Source organism: Lissotriton vulgaris, chromosome 12 (assembly GCF_964263255.1).
Source record: "Lissotriton vulgaris chromosome 12, aLisVul1.2, whole genome shotgun sequence".
Classification (NCBI taxonomy): Eukaryota; Metazoa; Chordata; class Amphibia; order Caudata; family Salamandridae; genus Lissotriton; species Lissotriton vulgaris.
The window spans coordinates 464,372,562-464,394,366 of NC_141700.1; the positions used below are offsets into that span (position 1 = coordinate 464,372,562).

Below are 21,805 nucleotides of genomic sequence, written 5' to 3' on the forward strand. Positions count from 1 at the left end.
AATGTGCTCTGTAAAATAACAGCTGATGGGTACATAACATAATGTATGAAGTATATATTCATGTCACTTAAAACTGTCACCGAGAGCACACAATGGGGTGATTCACACAATGAGAATAGTCAATGAGTATTCATCAATAGTACAGGTTTAATATTGATCCTCAAATAGGGAATCACTTATATATGGTGTATTTAAATACTAGTACTGCAATCTAGGATTTAATAGTTACGTGCATTGTACATATCTGTATACACCAATTTCTATTAATACATATTATTGAGCGTTGGATTTGTGTCATGACACTCTCCATGTACACCATGAGTGACAGTCTATAGATACACTACGCAAGACCAGCTCACAGTAATAGGAATCATTTCTGATATCTACATTCCTCACACTTCGGATACATTGTTCGTTTTTTAACACAAATTGCCATTCTAACACTATTTTTGTTCATATTTACGATAACGATACATTTTACTTCTTGCAATATTTAACAGCAGCTACAAGCTTGGCCTTTTGGCACAAAGAGTCTTTTCTCCGTTTATTTGCACATTATTCCCGTGCGCAATACTCGTTTTTGGGAATAGGACTATCAAATCTAACTAGCTACGTTATTACAGACTGACACATCCGTTAGCACGTTAGTAGCTACACGGAAGTTGACGCAACGTTCTAGTTGTTGCAATCCAAAACCGGAAGTAGTGTACTGTAAAAATACATGGAAACGGTCCTGCACGCCACTGTGGAATCGCCATTAGACCGAGACGCCGGACTCGCGGCTGAAATGAGCGGGAGGTAAGGAAACAGAGTAGAATTCAGCGGCACTGTGTGGGACAGGGACGACATGGATTAGTGCATATTCTGAAGCCTTTTATTTAAACGTTTGCAGGTCCTGAACAAACCAGACATGCTCTAATACTTTGTCGGCTATAATCAGCAGAGATTTCGGACTCTTATATCGGCAACATTTGCAGTAAGCACGCCCTTTGTGTCATGGATTGATTGTAATTTGTGGAAAGGAATGGCTTATGGATTAAACATCACAATGCATCATAGCTACTTTATATTACTATTCTAGATATTGTGATACTTTAGAACACAGATGGTCCCTGCTCCCATTTATTGATAAGATTTGGCGTTCAGAACATGATCAACATTGTTTTTACTTAAAGGTGAGCCGGTGAAATAAACGGATTTTGATTAGTGTAATTCTGTGATTGGGTGTTAGTATACGTCGACACCAGGGAGGTATAGAGAATGGTTTCTTAACAAATGAGGAGAACAATGTGCTATCGGCAATTTTACGGGGAGAGCAGACTTTCTTATACCCATCATTTTACAGAGATTCTTTGAATAGAATGGGTGCAGAACTGTGCTATTGGCAATTTTATGGGGAGAGCAGACTTTCTTATACCTATCATTTTACAGAGATTCTTTGATTAGAATGGGTGCAGAACTGTGATAATTGGGATATGTGCAGTACAACTAAGCAGTCGGATTAGTCCTTTAGAAGTTGTTTTGACATCAATGTTGGATAAATGAAGTCCTAGCGGTTGAGTATAAAGTGACATTAGACGATATGGATATCTTCTTACTGGACGTTTTTTGCTTTCTTGGTACACTTCTGCGGCTCTCTTCTTCATGTCTCAAGAAGGTGCAGGAGACTATTACACTCCCATTAAAAAGTCAAAGATACCCTTACCGGGTTGGAATTATCACTGGTCAAGCGGTAAGTCACTATACAGATAATAGAATACTTAGTCTTCGAAGAAAATCACTCACCAATAATTACTAATTGATATTATATATATATTCTAATAGGAACTACAATACACGCCATTATAACGAGAAAGGTAGGATTACGCATGTCCTATACAAAACAGCCTTTTCTTGCTTTCACATCATGCAACTACGGTGTCGGGCTATCTCTTTTCAGTCGCTCCATAGAACGTGTTTTGCAGATACCGGGTTTGAATTAGCTTGGAACCTTTGACACCTTTTCTTCACATCACTCTCCTCTTCCGTCTTCTGCCTCTTTTGTTATATATCCGCAGGCATGTTTGACTCGGTTTGATTTCTGAATTATCTCTTTTTTAAATTCATAAATAAACATGGACTGTTAGGTCTGCCATCGGTGGAGATTTGCATAAATGTTATAAGAGTAACGTCGCCGCAAACCAATCACACAGTCACTTTTCTACTGCATGGGCATGTCACACTCACAAGTGAATATGCTTTTGATGAATATCAATATAACTGTCGACGGCATTGTATATAAATACTTATTGTTGTTTAAACGCGGTGTGAGGAATTTGAACGATATTGGATTAGAATGGTACTAAATGAGATCTCTAAGTTCAACCCTTTTAGCAGTATTCTAATAGAAAATAATATAAGTATTGTTGCCTCTTCGTCCCCACCCCCTGCGCTAGAATGTGTTTGGGGATGACAGACATTCATGAGGTACAAAGTGTGACAGTGTGAATACATTGGGAATCAAATCCCCTCCTTGTAAACTATTGTTACTATGATGCTAAGATGTATGACAGAGTACACAGTACAAACACCAAGTACATTGTACATATTTTGCTTTATTTCCAGCCCTGAAGAGTCAGAGTGACTTGTACTCTGATGAAACACGTGTCGGCTGGCGTGGTATAACTTGAGCAATAAAAATTAATTAATGCTCTAACAAGAAGAAGTGGATATCATTCCTTAAAGATTATCACATGTGATCTGTTAATTACACTACTTTGTGTTGGAATTTAATTGAGTGGGTGCGTGGGATTTGGTCATTTATTGTTCAAAGTGTTGTGAACCAACACCTTTTCGGAGGGGTTAACAGGGTCTCCCCTCCCCTATAGCACCACAGCCTGCAACAGGAGCAGCCAGACAGGCAGTCAGTAACATAGCAGAGCGCAAGTATTCCCTGTAGTTTTAGAAACCCTTGTCTTTGGAGAACCCATGTCCTATTGTTTGTTCTGTTTTAAAACGACACGCACGCAAAGGCCAATGAGAATGGACCTAGGAAATAACACACACGAGCTACGTGGAATTCCTAGGTCCATTTTTAAAAGCCCTGCGAAAAGGACTCTGGGCTGCGCGACACTTCATGCGAGGGTACGCTCGGCCCGAGACCTAAAAATGGACAGAAGCAGCCCTTCAACTTAAAGGGTTGTGTTTGGAAAGGGATGTGCATGCTGTTTATGGGAGGACCGACTCGGATAGGATGGGTGCTTCCACTTACAACAACAGTGTAGGAGTAGTCGCATTGACTATATTTTCCTAAATGTTGAATCCTGGAACTCCTTAATTGATATGAGGGTTCAGGTAGGGCCGGAAAGTGACCATGATCCACTGATTCGGCTAATAAAGGCCTTGACATCTTATAACTACTGTATAGAGCAGGTAGGCGATCCCCTTCCAGCAATTTCCCTATCTAACGACATGAGGAGAGTAAGATGGTCCAGGATTGACAATGAAGGGGATTTCGCTGTAATAAAGGACCTGGTTGCCCAATCAATCTCCATCTTCCAAAGCTGCCCCACACAGGCAGACATTGATTTAATTTCTCTGCAGGTCCATTGTGACCTGTTCTCCAATTTAAAAAACGTTTTTATACTAAAACATGTAAAACAAAAAGGTAGAGGTTGGGGCTATAAGGGTCTCCTGGTACAATAAAAACTGCAGATGGACGTACTGCAGGTTGTCTAGGGCCATCAGATCCAAAGACATGGGTGAGGTGAAAGCCGCCAGGGCCAATTACAAGGCAATCCAACTTAAGGCTAAAAAAGAGTGGGATGAGGATCGTTGGAACGATCTTCCCCGAGCGAGCAAAGAGAAGAACATGACCAACTTCTGGCAGCTGGTGAAACGGGGGAGTGACAGGACACCTTTTAAACCAATCAATTATGTCCCGCCAGATCAGTGGGCCGAGTATTTTAAGGCCCAGTTCTCCATCACCAATACCAATTTAGATGGATTCAAAATAACCTGTCCAATTCCAGCTTTTACATTTAGACATTTAGCAACTCTGAGGGTGAGACTGTCCTTTCCCTTGTTCCAAGAGGCAGGGCCCCGGTGCCCGATTGTGTGCCTGCGGATTTATTCATCCATGATAAGGATAACTGGGTAATTTATATTGCTTACTTGGCTAACTCCATAGCCAGTGGTGCGCGTATCCCTGATACTTGGACTGGAGTGGTAATCATGCCGGTTTACAAAAGGGGGGACCGAGCGTTGCCAGGTAATTACAGGCCCATCAGCTTGCTAGATTGTATACAGAAAATCTACGCTAGATTAGTTTTATGCCGGATCCAATCATGGGTAGAGGATGCTAAGATTTTATCCCCCATGCAGGCAGGGTTCGAGCCCTGTACTAGCACAATCAACCAGGTATTGAGGTTTGCGATGATATATTGGAGGGTAGTCGTGATAGGTGGTGGCACGCTATATGCTGCATTTATTGATTTAATGTCAACTTTTGACCTTGTCCCACGTAATAAAATGTGGAGAGCCTTCTTAGAAGTGGGAATGCCCCTGGAGCTCCTATCGATGCTAGTTAAGCTTCATGATGCCCCTGGAGCTCCTATCGATGCTAGTTAAGCTTCAGGATTCCAACTATGCCCAGGTTAGATGGGGTTCACAAGGAGAGGTCACTGACAAATTCCCGGTGAAAAAAGGGCGTCCTCGCGCCCATCTTGTTTTCCCTATTTATAGACAGGGTAGTGCAATATTACTCCACATGTCCCACTGATGCGCCAACGCTTGGGGAAATGAAATTCCCCCTACTCATGTTCGCGGACGACACTTTGATATTATCTAAGACCCAATCTGGGTTGCAGGTGGCCCTGTCCGGTTTTGAGGAGTTTTGCCGAGATCATGAGTTGGTGGTAAACGTTGAAAAGATGAAATTTATGGTTCTCTACAAATCAAAAGCTGTTAGGGGCGAAGTCTATATGAATGATGTCCCCCTAGAGCAGACAGATGTGTTTACCTATCTGGGTATAACTTTAAACAGAAAGCTGCACTGGAAACCGCAAATTGACGTGCTTGCTTTGAAGCATGCTCAGCTTGCTGGGGCCCTACTTAAAGAACACAAGCTGTCACATACTAAACCTATAGCCGCTGCACTCACAATATATAACATCAAAGTGGTTAGCGCCGTTTTATACGGCGCAGAACTATGGGGGCATAAGGACTTAACCCGGTTGGCCATAGCCCAAAACAAATTTATGAGGGCCTTAACAGGACTGCCGCAATCTTCCCCTTTGGTGTTCTTATTTCTGGACATGGGGTGTCACCATATTGCGGACTTAGCTAGATTCAGGCCTTTAGCCCTCTGGAGATCTGGAGAAGGTTGTGGGCCACCCCTGAACTTGATCTCTACGCTAGAGCCCTTTTGGATTTCAGGGGGGTTGGGACAATATTGAAGATCAAATGGCTGCAGTATATCAAAGATAACCTGACTTCAATGGGGATGGGTGCCTTGTGGGATTATCAAGACTCCACTCCTATTCCTTCTAAAAATGAGTTTAAGGCTGCTTATATGGGTTTTATGAAGGTGAGACGCTGTTCTTGTACGACAGGCCCTTCCCTAACCAGAGACTTCCTATCCATAAAGCATGAACCTGTGTTTGATCCATACTGGGACCTTAGCTTAAAGCCACTGGATAGGAAGATCTATCATTAGTTTAGGGTAGGCTCTCTGCCTACAAGAGCCTTCACCAGTTGATGGCTTAGGCCCACAACAGACTTATGCCCGTTGTGTCAGGCTTACTCTGAAACCATCCCCCACATGTTATTTGTTTGTCCGGCCTACAGCCTCCCGAGGAGGAAATGGCTTAAACCTATCTGTCTTGTCCTTGGCACAAGGGTTGCCATCGAAGCCATGAGGATTTTACAGACAAGCCCTCAGGAGGCCATTGTTATCGCCATCGCTAAAGTCCTAGGGTGAGCGTGGAGGATTCGGACCAACAAAGTCAGGGTTTAAGGATTTGGTTAATCCAAAGTGATTCTAGCCGTGGGGTAGCATGAATTGGTTTTACCTTTTTCCAGCTATACAAAGTGTTAGAGGCGGTGTGTTTCTTAATTTTAACTATTTTTTATGCATAAACTACTGTTTTAAACTGGAGTCTCTGCTTGTGGTTTAATACTTGTTTTAGGGAATCTTGTGTATGTCTTAATTATTTAAATTAATGTATCCTAATGGACTCATTTTATTGTTCGTATCTGTCTTTTATGATTTTACAATCGAAATAAAGACATGATGATGATGATGATAGGGGCAGGGACATACCTTGGCTTGCCACTGTTAGAAAAAGTTTCACCAGTGTGAATCTCGAACATATCTTTTTTAATCCAAGTGACTTGGAGGGTATAAATAAAAAGACGCTCCTGGAGGCTCTATATCCGGGGTCTCCAACCGGTCGATCGCGAGCTACCGGTAGCTCGCGGAGACCCCAGGAGTAGCTCGTGTAGCCCTTCACGGGGTATTTACTTTTCCGGCTGCATTTGCCCGCCCTCACTCAAACCAGCCGCTCGGATTGGAGCTTAGCTGAGGGTGGGGGCGGGTGAAGAGGATGGCGCTCCTCTCCTGGAGCTGCAGACTCTTCTCGTGAGTGTCTGACTACTGTGACGTCATCGAGGGCAGAACGGCACGGAAAACAAGGTAAACTGAGGTCAGAAGGGCACGAAAAACGAGGGGAAACAGAGGGCAGAAGGGAACGAAAAACGAGGGGAAACAGAGGGCAGAAGGGCATGAAAAACGAGGGAAACGGGGCAGAAGGGCACGAAAAACAAGTGGAAAACGAATGAAACGGGGCAGAAGGGCACGAAAAACAAGTGGAAAACGAATGAAACAGAGGGCAGAAAGGCACGAAAAACAAGTGGAAAACGAATGAAACAGAGGGCAGAAGGGCACGAAAAACGAGGGAAACAGGGCAGAAGGGCACGAAAAACGAGGGAAACAGGGCAGAAGGGCACAAAAAACGAGGAAACAGGGCAGAAGGGCACAAAAAACGAGGAAACAGGGCAGAAGGGCACAAAAAACGAGGGAAACAGGGCAGAAGGCAGAAGGGCACAGAAAACGAGGGAAACAGGGCAGAAGGGTGCAAAAAACAAGGGAAACAGAGGGCAGAAGGGCACAAAAAACTAGGGAAACAGAGGGCAGAAGGCCACAAAACAAGGGGAAAACGAGTGAAACAGAGGGCAGAAGGGCACGAAAAACTAGGGAAACAGGGCAGAAGGGCACAAAAAACGAGGGAAACAGAGGGCAGAAGGGCGCAAAAAACAAGGGAAACAGGGCAGAAGGGCACAAAAAATGGGGGAAACAGAGGGCAGAAGGCCACAAAACAAGGGGAAAACGAGTGAAACAGAGGGCAGAAGGGCACGAAAAACGAGGGAAACAGGGCAGAAGGGCCCAAAAAACAAGGGGAAAACGAATGAAACAGGGCAGAAGGGCACGAAAAACAAGTGGAAAACGAAAGAAAGAGGGCAGAAGGGCACGAAAAACAAGTGGAAAACGAATGAAACAGAGGGCAGAAGGGCACGAAAAACAAGTGGGAAACGAATGAAACAGAGGGCAGAAGGGCACAAAAAACAAGGGGAAAACGAATGAAACAGAGGGCAGAAGGGTACGAAAAACGAATGAAACAGAGGGCAGAAGGGTACGAAAAACGAGGGAAGCAGAGGGCAGAAGGGCACGAAAAACGAGGGAACCAGGGCAGAAGGGCACGAAAAACGAGGAAACAGGGCAGAAGGGCACGAAAAATGAGGGAAACAGGGCAGAAGGGCACAAAAAACGAGGGAAACAGGGCAGAAGGCAGAAGGGCACAAAAAACAAGTGGAAAACGAATGAAACAGAGGGCAGAAGGGCACGAAAAACGAGGGAAGCAGAGGGCAGAAGGGCACGAAAAATGAGGGAAACAGGGCAGAAGGGCACGAAAAACGAGGAAACAGGGCAAAAGGGCACGAAAAACAAGGGGAAAATGAATGAAACAGGGCAGAAGGGCACAAAAAACGAGGGAAACGGAGGGCAGAAGGGCGCAAAAAAACAAGGGAAACAGGGCAGAAGGCAGAAGGGCACAAAAAACAAGTGGAAAACGACTGAAACAGAGGGCAGAAAGGCACGAAAAACGAGGGAAGCAGAGGGCAGAAGGCAACGAAAAACGAGGGAAACAGGGCAGAAGGGCACAAAAAACGAGGAAACAGGGCAGAAGGGCACGAAAAACGAGGGAAACAGGGCAGAAGGGCATGAAAAACGAGGGAAACAGGGCAGAAGGGCGCAAAAAACAAGGGAAACAGAGGGCAGAAGAGCGCAAAAAACGAGGGAAACAGAGGGCAGAAGGGCACAAAAAACTAGGGAAACAGGGCAGAAGGCAGAAGGGCACAAAAAACGAGGGAAACAGAGGGCAGAAGGGCGCAAAAACGAGGGAAACAGAGAGCAGAAGGCAGAAGGGCACAAAAAACGAGGGAAACAGGGCAGAAGGGCACGAAAAACGAGGGAAACAGGGCAGAAGGGCCCAAAAAACAAGGGGAAAACGAGTGAAACAGAGGGCAGAAGGGCACGAAAAATGAGGGAAACAGGGCAGAAGGGCACGAAAAACAAGGGAAACAGAGTGCAGAAGGGCACAAAAAACAAGGGAAACAGAGGGCAGAAGGGCACAAAAAACAAGGGAAACAGAGGGCAGAGGGCCACAAAAAACGAGGGAAACAGAGGGCAGAGGGCCACAAAAAACGAGGGAAACAGAGTGCAGAAGGGCACAAAAAACAAGGGGAAAACGAGTGAAACTGAGGGCAGAAGGGCACAAAAACAAGTTGAAAACGGGTGGAACAGAGGGCAGAAGGGCACAAAAAACGAGGGGAAAACGAATGAAAGAGAGCAGAAGGCCACAAAAAACAAGTGAAACAGAGAGCAGATGGCCACAAAAAACGAGGGAAACAGAGGGCAGAAGGGCACAAAAAACGAGTGAAGCAGGGCAGAAGGACACAAAAAACAATGGGGAAAATGAGTGAAACAGAGAGCAGAAGGCCACAAAAAACAAGGGGAAAACGAGTGAAACGGAGGGCAGAAATGCACAGTATGGGCTCTGATGAAATTAGGCTTAAAGTCAATGAAACTGGGCATGGGGGGGGGGGGTCTCTCGGAAAAATGCGCGAGTTGCTTCGGGTTCAGTAGCTCAAGACGATTTTCACTGGCCAGAAGTAGCTCTGACTACACAAAAGGTTGGAGACCCCTGCTCTATATGAACAATACAGCAATACAAGATATGCAACAGAACTCTCGAAATCGTCAGTTGCAAGGTATAGGTCTTTGGTGGACGCTAATTGCCACTCATCACATTTACCATCCGGCTACCTTTTAAAGAACATAGGTCGCTGGGAGAGAAGTTTGCTCTTCCACTTTAGGGCTGGAACCTTAAAATATTTACTTTGCTTCCCTATAGGCTTTAATATCAATCTTGAGCAAAAGCCCTGCCCTCGTGGCAACCTCAGCAATCAATCAATGCTACATTTGGTATTCTTCTGCAATTTATATCAAAAATGCACCAAACAATTCTTGATCCCTTTCTTTAAGGTAACTGCCATCACTGATTATAGAATAGCTTAGATGGAAATTCTTAAGCTGAAGAATGATGATTTGATTTTTTGTCCAAGTTCTTTTTTGAAAGTGGCATTCCGTTCATGTGTCTCTATGAGCACCCCATAACATATCTGACGGCATTTAATTACATCATGTTGCTATTCGACTTGAGTTATAAACTTATTTTGGATGATGTTACGTAAGAAACTGCTGCTCTGCATACTATGCTCCTCTTTTTACAGCTCATATTTGATTGCACTTTATTATACTATGCTATTATTTGTTCACATCTGATTGCACCTTATTATATTATGCTGATATTTCTCAAACATATGATTGATTTTTATTATATTATGCTGCTACCTGTTAAGGGCCACTTTGCCACTGTTTTTTATGAAGTTGCTGTTTTGTATATTATGGCCTCTTTTTAATTTATGTATTTTTATTGTTGTCTTTTGATACATACTACAAGCCCCTATTTGCCCACTGCTTTTTATACTGTGCATGGTCTTCAAATGTATGTATTTCTGATGTTATTTTGACCTGTGCTTTTATGGATATTTTATATCCGTATAAAGATTTATTGAATTGAACTGACTGCTTTTCTGTGAAAAAATATTTTACGTGTGGAGTTGGTTTGTATGAAACCTTAAGAAACTGCAAATGTACAAAAGCTGAATTACTTTTCTTTTCTTTAGGAAAGGTCCCAGTGCGAAATCTAGGCATACCACACGGAGTAGAAAAAGTACCTTGCCACACCCCAGCATAGATCCAATAACAGGTCTACGGTACGATGGATAATCAATGTTTTCTTTTTATGACAAGTACTGTATAACGAGGTCTGTTTTGAGTGATGCTTTTATGGATGTTTTTTATACTTCCGAATGAAGTTATTTACCAAAAGTAACTTAAAAAGTAATCTGAAAAGTAACATACAAGTAATCTCAAAAGAAACTAAAGTAATTTGGACTGTTGACTTACCTGTATACAAACCAGTTGCATCCAGCTGCATTTTAATTGTATTTCAAAAGCAATATACCTGCATAGTTGCATGCCTTTTCTCTAGGAAATGTCCCAGTGTGATATCTAGGCATATCACACTGAGTAGAAAAAGTAACATCAAAAAGTAATCTGAAAATGAACGTACAAAGTAATCTCAAGAGTAACTGTAAAGAAATTTGACTTGACTTACCTGTAAACAAACCAATTGCATCCAAATGCATTTCAATTATTGTATTTCAACTGCAATAAACATGCAAATTATTATTGCACTTACCTGCACCAGGCCTGGCTTGGATCTAGAAATAAAATAACGAATAATATTTCTATACAAACAAATTGGTGTGTGTTCAGTCTTTGTGAATGTGACATCACTTCTTGCCAGAGTGTGTACAATTAATGTTTAACACTACCCTCTGATAAAGCCTTACTGCTCGCCCACGCTACTGCAAGTAGAGAGTAAGGTATTATCTCCTTTCACCTCTGCCTACCATTGGGGCTCCACTAGACTCTGTATATATATACCTAAGTAAGGTATAGTGTGCACAAAGCCAGCTTCCTACAGTAGACATATCCCTTTAGCACTTAAATCATCAAGACTGGCTACACAAGATATGGGATATTATGAGAATGGAGGAGATGGCTGGCTCTACAGTACTGGGTCCAAAAACTTTAAACAAGAAAAGGGGGAGGAGCCTAGCGACGAACGAAGATGGCCGCATAAGCTCTCGGCTCCGTCGACCTCCTCCTGCTGCTTGAATATCCTGCTACAAATCCTGCTTTTTCGCCCCGCCCCCGTGTGGGTGACCTGTTGCTGATACTGGCGGTGTGATCCTGGGAAACTTACGACCCAAATTGCCGGAGTTACATCGAGTGGAAGTTCTTGGCCTAACGCTGACCGAGAGCCGGGACCTCGAGTACTGACCCTGCTGGGTTGTAGTGCAACAACGGCGGCCGGGGGACCCAGACACGGTCCGGTCGATAGAAGTGGAGAGCAACCTGCCCCTGGACTGGTGGCGAGCCTGCGGTTCTACCCGCATTGGGGAGGTGTAATGATCCTGTGAGTGGCTGAGTGGCGGGGGTCCCCTTCTCGGCGTTCCCTTCCCGCCGAGGTGGGGCCCCCGTCCGAGAGGCCCTATCGCTGCTGGACTGTGTGCCTCCTGCCCCCGCCTGCCCTCATCGCACTTCGGTCCCTGGGAGAATCGGGTGACCCGAAGGGCGCACTGATGTCTGGAGTCGATCAGTTCGCGGCAGTGCGGGGTGAAGAAGAGCCATCATTGCGAACCGTGATGTCCGCCATTTAGGGTCTGTTCTCCTACATGGTTGCTCTTTCACATAAGTCGATTGCGGATGCCACCGAAACTGCCCGATCGCATAATGACTCTGATCTGTCTCGTCCCCCTAAGCGAGCCGTTTCCCCGACTTTGATCCCGGAATCTACGACTCGAGGCCCATCTAGTGTCGAAGCATGGATAGCAATGTCTGTACCGCAGTGTGCGGCTGAATCCGCCACCATGGTGTATCGCCCGCCCACGTTGAAGAGTCCGCCTGTGGTCGTGTTCACGAGCTCGTCCCCCAATGACTTTATTGAAACTGTGACCCGACGGAAACAGCGAACATCTATTGATCGTGTGAGCTGTGCAGTGTGGTGGAGTATGCGACGGTCGGGATCTGGTCATACCGTGGCGAGTGTCATGGCGGCTGAGGATTGTGGTGAACTGTGGATATCTGTTGGACTCGCCGCACAGATTCGTGGACTGGCTGGACTTTTGATTTATCCTGTGAATAGGCGGATGCGGTGTGCGGAACTCATGGTGAACACTCGTAGAGGTCAAGGGTGAGACTGGTGTTCGACTCGGATGCTAGGGGTTTGCGAGGGACCCGGGATCCGCCATTTTCTTGTATTGGGGCGGGCGGTGTAGGACGTCCTTCCTGGGTTCTACCGAATCTACTTTGCTTTGTTGCTTATTGTTTAATGACCAGGACTGTACGTCGCAGGAGGGGGGGGGGGGGGGGGGGGGGGCAGTGTGACCGGGAATGTGTGATTCTCCTCCTCCCTTAACTTTTCTTTTCTTTCTTTTTCTGTGTTTCCTTCCTTTATAAATCTCTTTTCTACTATATTTCGGGTTTTGGTCGCTGGGCGATAGGCACGCTGGTAGGGGGGTAGGCCGTAGCCATCAGCAGGGGTGCAGGGTAGGGGGTGGGGTATTTTTGTTTTTCCGTTCTCTGTTTCTATGGCCTTTTTCTCTTTTTTTAGTTTGACTGGACTTTCCTTTTTCCTCTCTCCCTGGGTTGGGGGTCAGTGTATCGGGTTACTGTTTGGACTTTTTGGGCGGTGCTGGGACTGTGGCCGCTCAGCCTCTCCTGTCATTGGATTCATCGGGTGGGGCATTAGTCGGGAGTCTTCAGAAATGTATGCTTGCTTATACTGTTCGCTTCAAAATGTGGGTGTCCCTGCAGTTGGACATGCTTCCCTGTCCACCCGGTGATTGTATCTACTTTAGATCCCGTAACCGGCCCCCTCCTGTTTTCTTTTCTCTCTCTTCTTTTCGTTAACATATGGAACTGTATTACGTATTTACCGTGTATATCCTGTTTTAATTTTAAAAATTGACCTCTCTTCTCCTGAGCAGCTCTTCTGGGTGTGCCGAAACAGTTTGATGCTCTAATTTTGCTGCCATGCCTCCGGGATGTTTGGCTGAATAGCTGTGTGCACCCTTTTCTAAATAAAGGTCTTCCAAAAATAAAAAAATTAAAAAACAAGAAAAAAAAAAAAAGAGATTGTGCCCCAGTTTTGGGTTATTTAGCCCAAAAATGTATTGCGCAGATTTGCCCGAATCACTTACAAGTACTTTGTATTACACAAGACAACACCAGGAAATGAGACAGCATAAGGAGGGGCACTTCAAGTGTGTCTTTTCTATAGGTTGCTAACAGGGCAAGTACATTTAATTTGGCAACTAGAGCTTAAAATCAGTAGGTCAAGGAACTAAAGGTTTTTACCTGTTTGTGATTTTTTTTTTATTTACTTGCAGACTGGTGGATCTTAACAGTTAAAGATACAGGGGGAAACAAGCACTGGCAAAGCCAAAAAGTCTCACCTTTGGGTCTGGTTGGCTTTGCCAGCGGCTTTTAGCGATACTAATACTGTACAGCATACTCCCATGCCATCTAGCATGGTTAAAGAGAAAATGTAAAAAGCAGCCAATGATGAGGCAGTAGGCAACATTTTGTAGGCAGTACAACACTTGCCCACAAAATGACACAGGTGTTTTATTTTTCTTTATTTGCTGATCCAAGTTAGATCAGTAAATAATAAGAAAAAAAATTGCAAAAGTGTTTTATTAAGCATGTGTGGGAAGCAACACTGTGGGCTAGAGGCAGTGGATGCCACAGATGAGGGGACGAGAGCTGGGAGCATCACGGGGGGACAGTGGGGGAAGCAACTCAGAGTATGGGTTGGGGGGAAAAAAAGCAAATGGGAGAGAGAGCAATGTGGAGTTCTGGGTGGGGAAGAGAAGCCAAAAGGACGACAGAGTGCAACTGGAGCCTGGCGGTAGAAGCACAAAGGCAAGAAAGGAATGTAGGAGCAGAAGGCATATGGGGCAACGGGGGAGTAGCAAACGGGTGAGAGAGCAACAGCGAGCGCATTGGAAGTAAGAGAAGAACACTAGGGAGACCAGGGGCAAATTGATGCATTCTTGTGGAGTGCTTAAAACAAAAGTAAAAAGAAGTTACCTAAAAGTAAGCAGCAGCAGGACACAAGTAAATTGTCCATGCTGCACTGGATGAATAGATAAAAGATGGACAGGGCAAGCAATCAAATAAGCAGACAAACAAAGTGACAGCAAAGCCAAACAATGGTACGCCATGGGTAGGCTGAAGCCCCTCTGTTCTTGGAAAGCTCATAATGTGTTTAAGGCAACCAGACAGTTGTGCTGTCTGGTAGGCTCGCTCTTAAAAGATTTATATCCTAAACAGCAGCAGACGACGGATGCTAGGAGACAAAATCTTTTCTATATTATCTGGACTTGGTTCTTAAAATAGACTATTTTGTAGTGCTAATCTTATTCCAGGAAATCTATTCTTGTGATTCATATTTTGGGTCTTAAAAGTTTGTAAGAAAATGTGACTTTAACCAGCTTCAACAAATCTCTCCTGAACGCTGGATCATACTTGTTCTCAAGTCTTATTTGTCTCAGAATGTGATAGATACTATATGTCCATACATAATAGAAAGCAATCTATGCCTCATCACCTAGACACTGAGACATCATATTCCATTTCTCAAGTCAGGAGAACCTCACGTATCTCAAGCCAACCATCACCTCCCCTTACTCCGCCAGCTCCCAGTAAAAACTACAATTTTGCACGCACAGAATTAAATAGGTCCCCTTTAAATAATTGTACCACAAAAAATATTTGCTATGCAAGGATACATTATCTTTTCATTTATTTTGACAAACAGACAAACTCGCCATCAGTATTTACCTTTCTTTTTAATTTTTGTCGGCTTTGGTGGTTTCATGTTTCCAACGACTTTCTCTGCATTAACATCAGAAAGCAAACCTTCCTGCTGTTCCTCTTCAAAGTCATACACAGACACATCAACATCTTTGCCTTCCTCTGTGTAACGCAGTTTGCTTTTTTTCATTCTCTTTAATTTTTTGGTTGGTGGTTGATAGTCTGGATCCTTATGCCAGGTATTTTCTTCCTGGGGCTGAAGATCTGTTTGTTCCAAAGTCTCAACTTCACCATTTGCACCCACCTTCACCACCTGGAATCCTTCTGGTAAGGGTAAGGTATGACAGATCATAGGCTCTCCATCCTGAAGACCATCTTTATTAATTTCATGTTCAAAAGCAGCATGAAGCCCTTCTACTGTGGTAGTGCCATCCGAGACATTCATCGACATTGGCACTTGGACAAGCTGAAGCTCCCCAAGGTTTATGGGCTGTTCTTCCATGTTGACAACCTGTAGTGTGATTATCTGGGTATCATCCACAGTTTGGTCACCTTCATGATGGATTCCTCCCTCCAGGACTTCAGTCTTCATCTGGAGCAGTGTGGGGTCAAGCTGTTCCATCATCACCATCTGAACACTGCTATTGATATTGTGAGTCACCTCATGTCCATCCATTTGAGTTTGTACCATGCCACATACTTCATCCTCTTGCCCCCCTTCCCTGCGTCGATGATATGTTTTTCTTTCTTTGCCTTTCATGAATGACTCTGACTCATCCATCATGGCTGCCACCAACTCTTGCTCCATTGTGTCAATCTTAGAAATAAAACAAAATTATAAATCAGCATAATTTAACACAAAAGGATTAGCTTTTCTGAAAAAAGAACCTTATTCTGCATATGAAAGTGATACTATTTGCAATTTTTTACTGAGATCAAATGACCCACTCCTATTACCAAGACATTATAAGCTGTGCAAGTCCAGAATGATTTGTATAATATCCCTGTTTTATTAGAATCAGTCCAATGAGTACTCCCCCAACTACTACTGCTTCCATTCATGCATTTACCATTGTGACCCGGCTCCTGTACAAAATAACTATCTTATTGTTCAAATGGAAACATTATTGGGTTAGGAAGGGCAGTGCGATCCACTGGGAGAAGACTGCAATACAAGCCTAAAGAGAGAAATAGCTATATTTATTGAAATTGAAAAGTTGCAGGAGATAAACAAGTGTTGTTTTTTAAGCAAGTCCACCTAAGCATACTACTTGAGAAAGCCATGGTATGCATCATATAACAAAAAAAACCATACAAGAAAACCTCCCAGATATACCGAAAATAAAATAAAAAGGGCGGGTGATTGGGCATAGTCCATGATACAGCTTCTTTGAAATAGTGCATCTCACACTGTAAAGGCCTATAAATGGTTCTCTTGTTAGTTAATCAAATTCTAAATCAACATATTTCAACCGCCCTCAAAGTTACAGGATCTTTAGGCAATACAATGCCTTGCACAACACAAAGTTATTACATGTTTAAACATGTTGAAGCATGCCCTTCAATCTTTAAAACATACAGTGGCAGTCCTAAAATCGGCATAGGGATATACCATGGTGAGCAAGGTTAAAGCTCCCTCTTCTGAAATGGTGCTCAGATAACCTTTTTCAACCATAAATCCAGCAGTTTTGTAATTAATCAACTGCGCATTCAGCCCTCCTTCGCATGTACTTTCACCATATGCATATCGCCACAAAATAATTAACCATATCAAACACATGCAGTCCTTGAATTTGCTTAAGAGTTTGTGCTTACTCTGCTACATTTGCCTACAAGAAGCTAGAGCCGTTTTTTCTTCTACCTGATGCATAGCAAAGATTTATCTACACTCATGTTATGTTTTAACATCAACAATGATGTGAAGGCGCGTGACCAAAAAAAGAGGGCAGCGTAGATGTGCCATGTTGAAGCTCCCAACGTGGAGGACCAAATATATGATCGATCCTGCGGCACTGCTTGAGCCAAGTCCCTGCAGAGTGAGGCGTTATACCCCTGCACCATGGCTACATTTAGCGACAGGGCCCCTAAGCTTTGCAGCGGGCCGGTAGACAGTTCTGAGACTGGGCCGATGGTAGTCTGGTGCGGCACTGTGCTATCGGGGGTCGGAGTTACCAGGGAACAGACTGGGCCGGAAGTGAGATGCTTGCGCTGAGTGCCGAAAGGTGGCACCTGGGCTATCGGCGAGCTGTTCCCTAGCTGCTGGAGAACGAAGGATAGGCGAGGCAGGGGCTTGTGCTGCAGCGGAGGAACGGGAAGGCATCCCGTGTGAGTTCTCAACAGGCGGATCGCCGACGGGGAACCGTTCTGTATACGGTGCCTCTGCCCTATTCATAACTGCCTCACGCCTGGAAGAGGGTGTGGATGGCTCCCAGACACAAATGGGCGTGAGCCGGCAGCATTGGTCGCACGCGGCACTGCGAACCGGCTTCGGCATTGTAGGACCCTCCCTCCCCCCATCCCATCCACCATCTTGTATCTGCTGGAGGTGGTGTGTACTGGCGAGCACACACAGCACGAACGGAGGAGTGGGCCACTGGACCCAACATTTTGGCAAAGACTGATGTAACTTCTGGGAAGAGGGGCCTCCCATTCATCCTGTGCTGTGGCTCAGACTGCCGCCTGAGCGTGATCCCTAGAGGGTGGCAGTGACGAGGGGCCTGGAGGATGCAGAAGTCCTCACGGGCGCTTGGTTCGGCAGGTGGGAAGGGGATGTGTCTTAGGACTACCCTACCCTGAGTTGCAAGCCAACTAAAGAGAACAGGTGGTCTCCCGTGGGGCTCACTAAACTTACCCTGAGAGCTTTTATTACTACCTGCAGGTGATGTCTCACATGTGGTGGCCCATCCTGTTGCTGGTGGGCTGGAGTGCAGCTGCAGGATATCTTGGGCGTGCAATACTGCCTGGAGGAACCTGGCTGAAGAGCATATACCCAGCTGAAGAGGCACCTGACTAAAGGGTGCCTGGCCCACAGGTGGAGGCCCGAGAGCACGGAATCCGACATGGTAAAAGACAAGGGCTCCAAAACTGCGCAAGCAGGGTCTCAGGATAAAGGAAAGGGACCCAGGATGGTCCATGAGCCCGCAGACAGTACAACAGACACTGAGGAGATACTGGCTGCGATACAGGGTTCCCCAACAGGCGCTGAAATAAAAAATGGATGCCATGTCCATGGACATACAACACCTTTGGCTAGACCTCCGCAAGGTAGACGAAAGAGTCAAGAATACTGAAGAGGACGTGGTTTCTCTTAAAAAGGAGATTAAGGGCTTACGGGCTGTTGTTGAAAGACTGAAACACAGTACAACGCACATGGAAGGACACAGATGGCCGATAAAGGAGGTACAGATTGCGCATCCTGGGAATTCCAGAGCGAGTGGATTATTAACATAATGCAACCCAAACACCTCTCTAATTTCTTCTCTATAGATGGCTCCCCCGAGAGCAAGTATAGCACGCCTGTTCAATTACAGAGGTCAAGATATTATCCTCCAACATGTGTGTGTAGAAATCCCCCTGCGCTATAAGGATAAGCAGATACAAATTTATCCTGACTATGCAAAAAGAGTCCAGATATCCGATCATCCAATCAGGCACTCATACACCTACCGATTCACCAATACACTTTGGTATGTATGTAACACTCATGAACTTTTTAAAAAAACACTCCCAGTCAGTGGAAGATGTCATGAGTGAGATCAATGACGTCATGAGTGATGTAATATGTTGGGTCATAAGAAGTACATTGCGGGGGCACGAGTTATAGTTAGCTCAGGGAACAAGAACTGCTGAATTTCTCTGGTTATGTCCGAGCGAAATGTCAGCCTAACTTTAACGTCGCTGTACTCTGTTTTTTTCAGAGAATTTCTAAGGTTTTTATATTCTGTTTCTTATTTGTAACATCCATTTTTTTGGTGAACCTCTTAAGATTTTTGTATTTTCTATTTTTAATTGGATATTGTGTATTATATTTACCCAGGAAGAAGGAGCTGGGGGCTCAGAAACGCGTAGGTGTTATTGTTCAGGAAGAAAGTTTCCAGTCTCTCCGAATAAATTCTATGTCAGGACTGGAGGAGAGGATTATGCCTTCTTTCTTAATACATAGCAGCAAAGGGTATACCAGGAAACAACGTTTCCCTTGAACACAAGGGAAAGTGTAGTGTATAGTCCATCAACAGTGTCCTCTCTTCCTCTTTCTTGGTTGCAAGATAAGTACTCTTCAGTTCTCATATCTGTTTAGTACTTGGGTATATTGTTAGAGTGTTTCAGTAATTTTTATGATTGTTTCTGTGTCGCGGGCGCTGCTTGTGCGATTAAGCGGTAGCCTATTATGTGGTCTTTAGTACAGTTTTTAGGCTGTTTCATACTGTGGATCTAGCGACTTGCTTCGTTTTATGTCGCGCGGCGCTAATCGTTAGGTTTACCTTGTGTTTTCACCTCACCGCGTTTACTTCAGAGCGTCTCCCTGTGTGTGGGCTGCGCGGGTACGGGTTTCCGTCCCTACGCGCTCCGTGCTGGTTTAGCTCCCGGGTCCTCCCGCCGTCAGAGGGCGCAGGAGGCTGTACAGACGCGACGCTACGTTTAATCTCTCTTCAGAGAGTTTCAAGCGTCACGCGCACACTGTACAGGAGCCGCTGGGCTGAAGGTGAACGCCGGTGACGGTTGTAGGCAGCGGTGGCTTGTACAAGAGTCGCGCTGTTTATTATTTGCCTCACGCTCCATCCCCAAGTCCAGTAGTTAAATGGGCAGATTCTGTATATATTTATTTGAACGCCTCTCAGAGGTCTGGTATCGAGGTTGGCACTTGGTGCAAGGGACTTACCCAGACCAGCTTTCCTGTTGAAAGGGAGTTCTCTTATAAATTTGTCTGCCAGCATTAGTCCCTCAGGCTCGACCCGGGTCGATTGCGGTTCCTCCCACGCACAAAGCTACAGGCCGAGACCCAGCCATAATTAAGACCTTTCCTGCTGGGCCCAGTAGGAAAATTCTACTGCTGGACTACTCGTGCACCTTTTCCTCATGGAATATTACGACGATTAGGACCCCCTTGCCGACATGCCCTGGGGGGCGCCTTTTATGAGGCTATGGAAACCTCAATCTACCGAGTGATGGATCAAGCCATCTCTCCGTTAGAGGATTCGCTCCAACCAGATTCAGCAGGCATTTGCCCAGCTCACTCAACAACTTTGTTCCCCCCCTCCAAGCCCCAGCTACTGCTCCTCCTGATCCACTGGATCCTCCGCTGCCTGAACGCTCCTGCGAGGCTGGTGTGGATGGAGATGCGTTTCATCGCCTTAGGCAGGCCTTCCTGGCTAGTCTCCCTGCAGTTCCCGAGGTGCCCCCCACTGAAGTGCCAGTGCTTCCCCCGGTGGACCGGGTTCCCCCTCCTGCTGATCCAGTTCCTCAGTCTCTCCCTAGTACTTTCCAGACCCCCCCCCCAAGCACTTCAGACATGCTTTGATCTCAATGATATCATCCACCCAAGGTCCTCAAAGTGGACACAAGAGGAGAAAGTGGCTTCTTATGTGGCCGCTCATATCAGACGACCTCTGGAGAAGGAAGATCGCAACTGCCTTTGGGCGGAGTGCCCCCGCCCCACCCTGGAGGGTAAGGTATCCCTTACAACTGAAATAGATCCCAGGATGGGGATAGATAGATCCTGGAGGGCCTGCCAGGATAAACTCCTGGATGCCCTCGGCCCCATTACAAAGATATTAGATATGGCGGAGGAGGAGAGTTGTGATTTTCATGGGCAATGCTAATTGTGCCCTTTCCACCGAGCGGCGCGGATCACTTCTTATTAAAATCAACCCGAAGTTAGGTGACCTGACGGATTCAGAGGCGGGCGCTATTGCCCAAGGTGGTCTGTTTGGCAACCCCCTTGTGAAGGAGCTCGGTAAGTTTGTCAATACCTTCACGTCGCTGGATCGAGCCAAGTCTACAATCAAAAAGGTGTTTCCCCGTGTTTTTCGCGGGGCCGGCTGAGGCAGGGGCTGCTCGGCCAGTCGTCAGCAACGCCAGACCAATCAAAGAGGCTCCAAACAGTACCAGGACCAAACCCGGTTCTGCAACTTTTACCCCACCCGTGGACGGCGGGGAAAAAGGGAAGGATTCTGAAGAGGAACGGCAATCTCTAGCCCAGTTGAGACTTCTCCCTTCTTCCCCACAAGACATAGGGTGGCAGGTTGTTTCCAAACTTGGTAGACCATCACTCACGATACCTGGGTGCTGCAAACGGTGAGGGGTTTCCACATAGAGTTCCAGGGGAACCGGGTGCAAAGATCCCCTCCCCGTCCTATTCAGTTTTCCGCAAAGGATGCCCTCCAGGTGGACGAGGAGGTGTCTCTCTCCATAAGTAAGGTGCTATCACCCTTACTCCTCCACATCCCGTGGGTTTCTTAGGCAATATCTTTCGGGTCGACAAGACCGATGGCGGCAAAGGGCCTGTGATAAACTTGAGCGACTTCAACCAGTGGTTGGTTTACCGCCACTTCAAGATGGGGGGAATCAATCTTCTCAGGGACGTTCTCCGTCCCTTGGATTGGATTGGATGGTCCGGCTGGACCTCAAGGACGCCTATCGGGTGCTTCTGATATTCCCGCCACACCGTCTGTTTTTCCAATTCATCTGGGGTCACCGCACGTACGAGTTCACGTCACTCCCTTTCGGTCTCTCTTCAGCTCCTTGGTGTTTCACCAA

General features: G+C 45.6%; 1 protein-coding gene across 1 annotated transcript in view; it reads right to left on the reverse strand.

The window, feature by feature from the left end:
* CTCF (CCCTC-binding factor) overlaps window positions 1–21,805 on the reverse strand; it is a 713,286-nt gene that overhangs the window by 521,719 nt on the left and 169,762 nt on the right. The window contains exon 3 of the mRNA XM_086945216.1: window positions 15,077–15,866. Within this exon, the coding sequence (XP_086801342.1) occupies window positions 15,077–15,857 (781 nt within the window). The 5' untranslated portion in view covers window positions 15,858–15,866. The remainder of the gene's footprint in view (window positions 1–15,076; window positions 15,867–21,805) is intronic.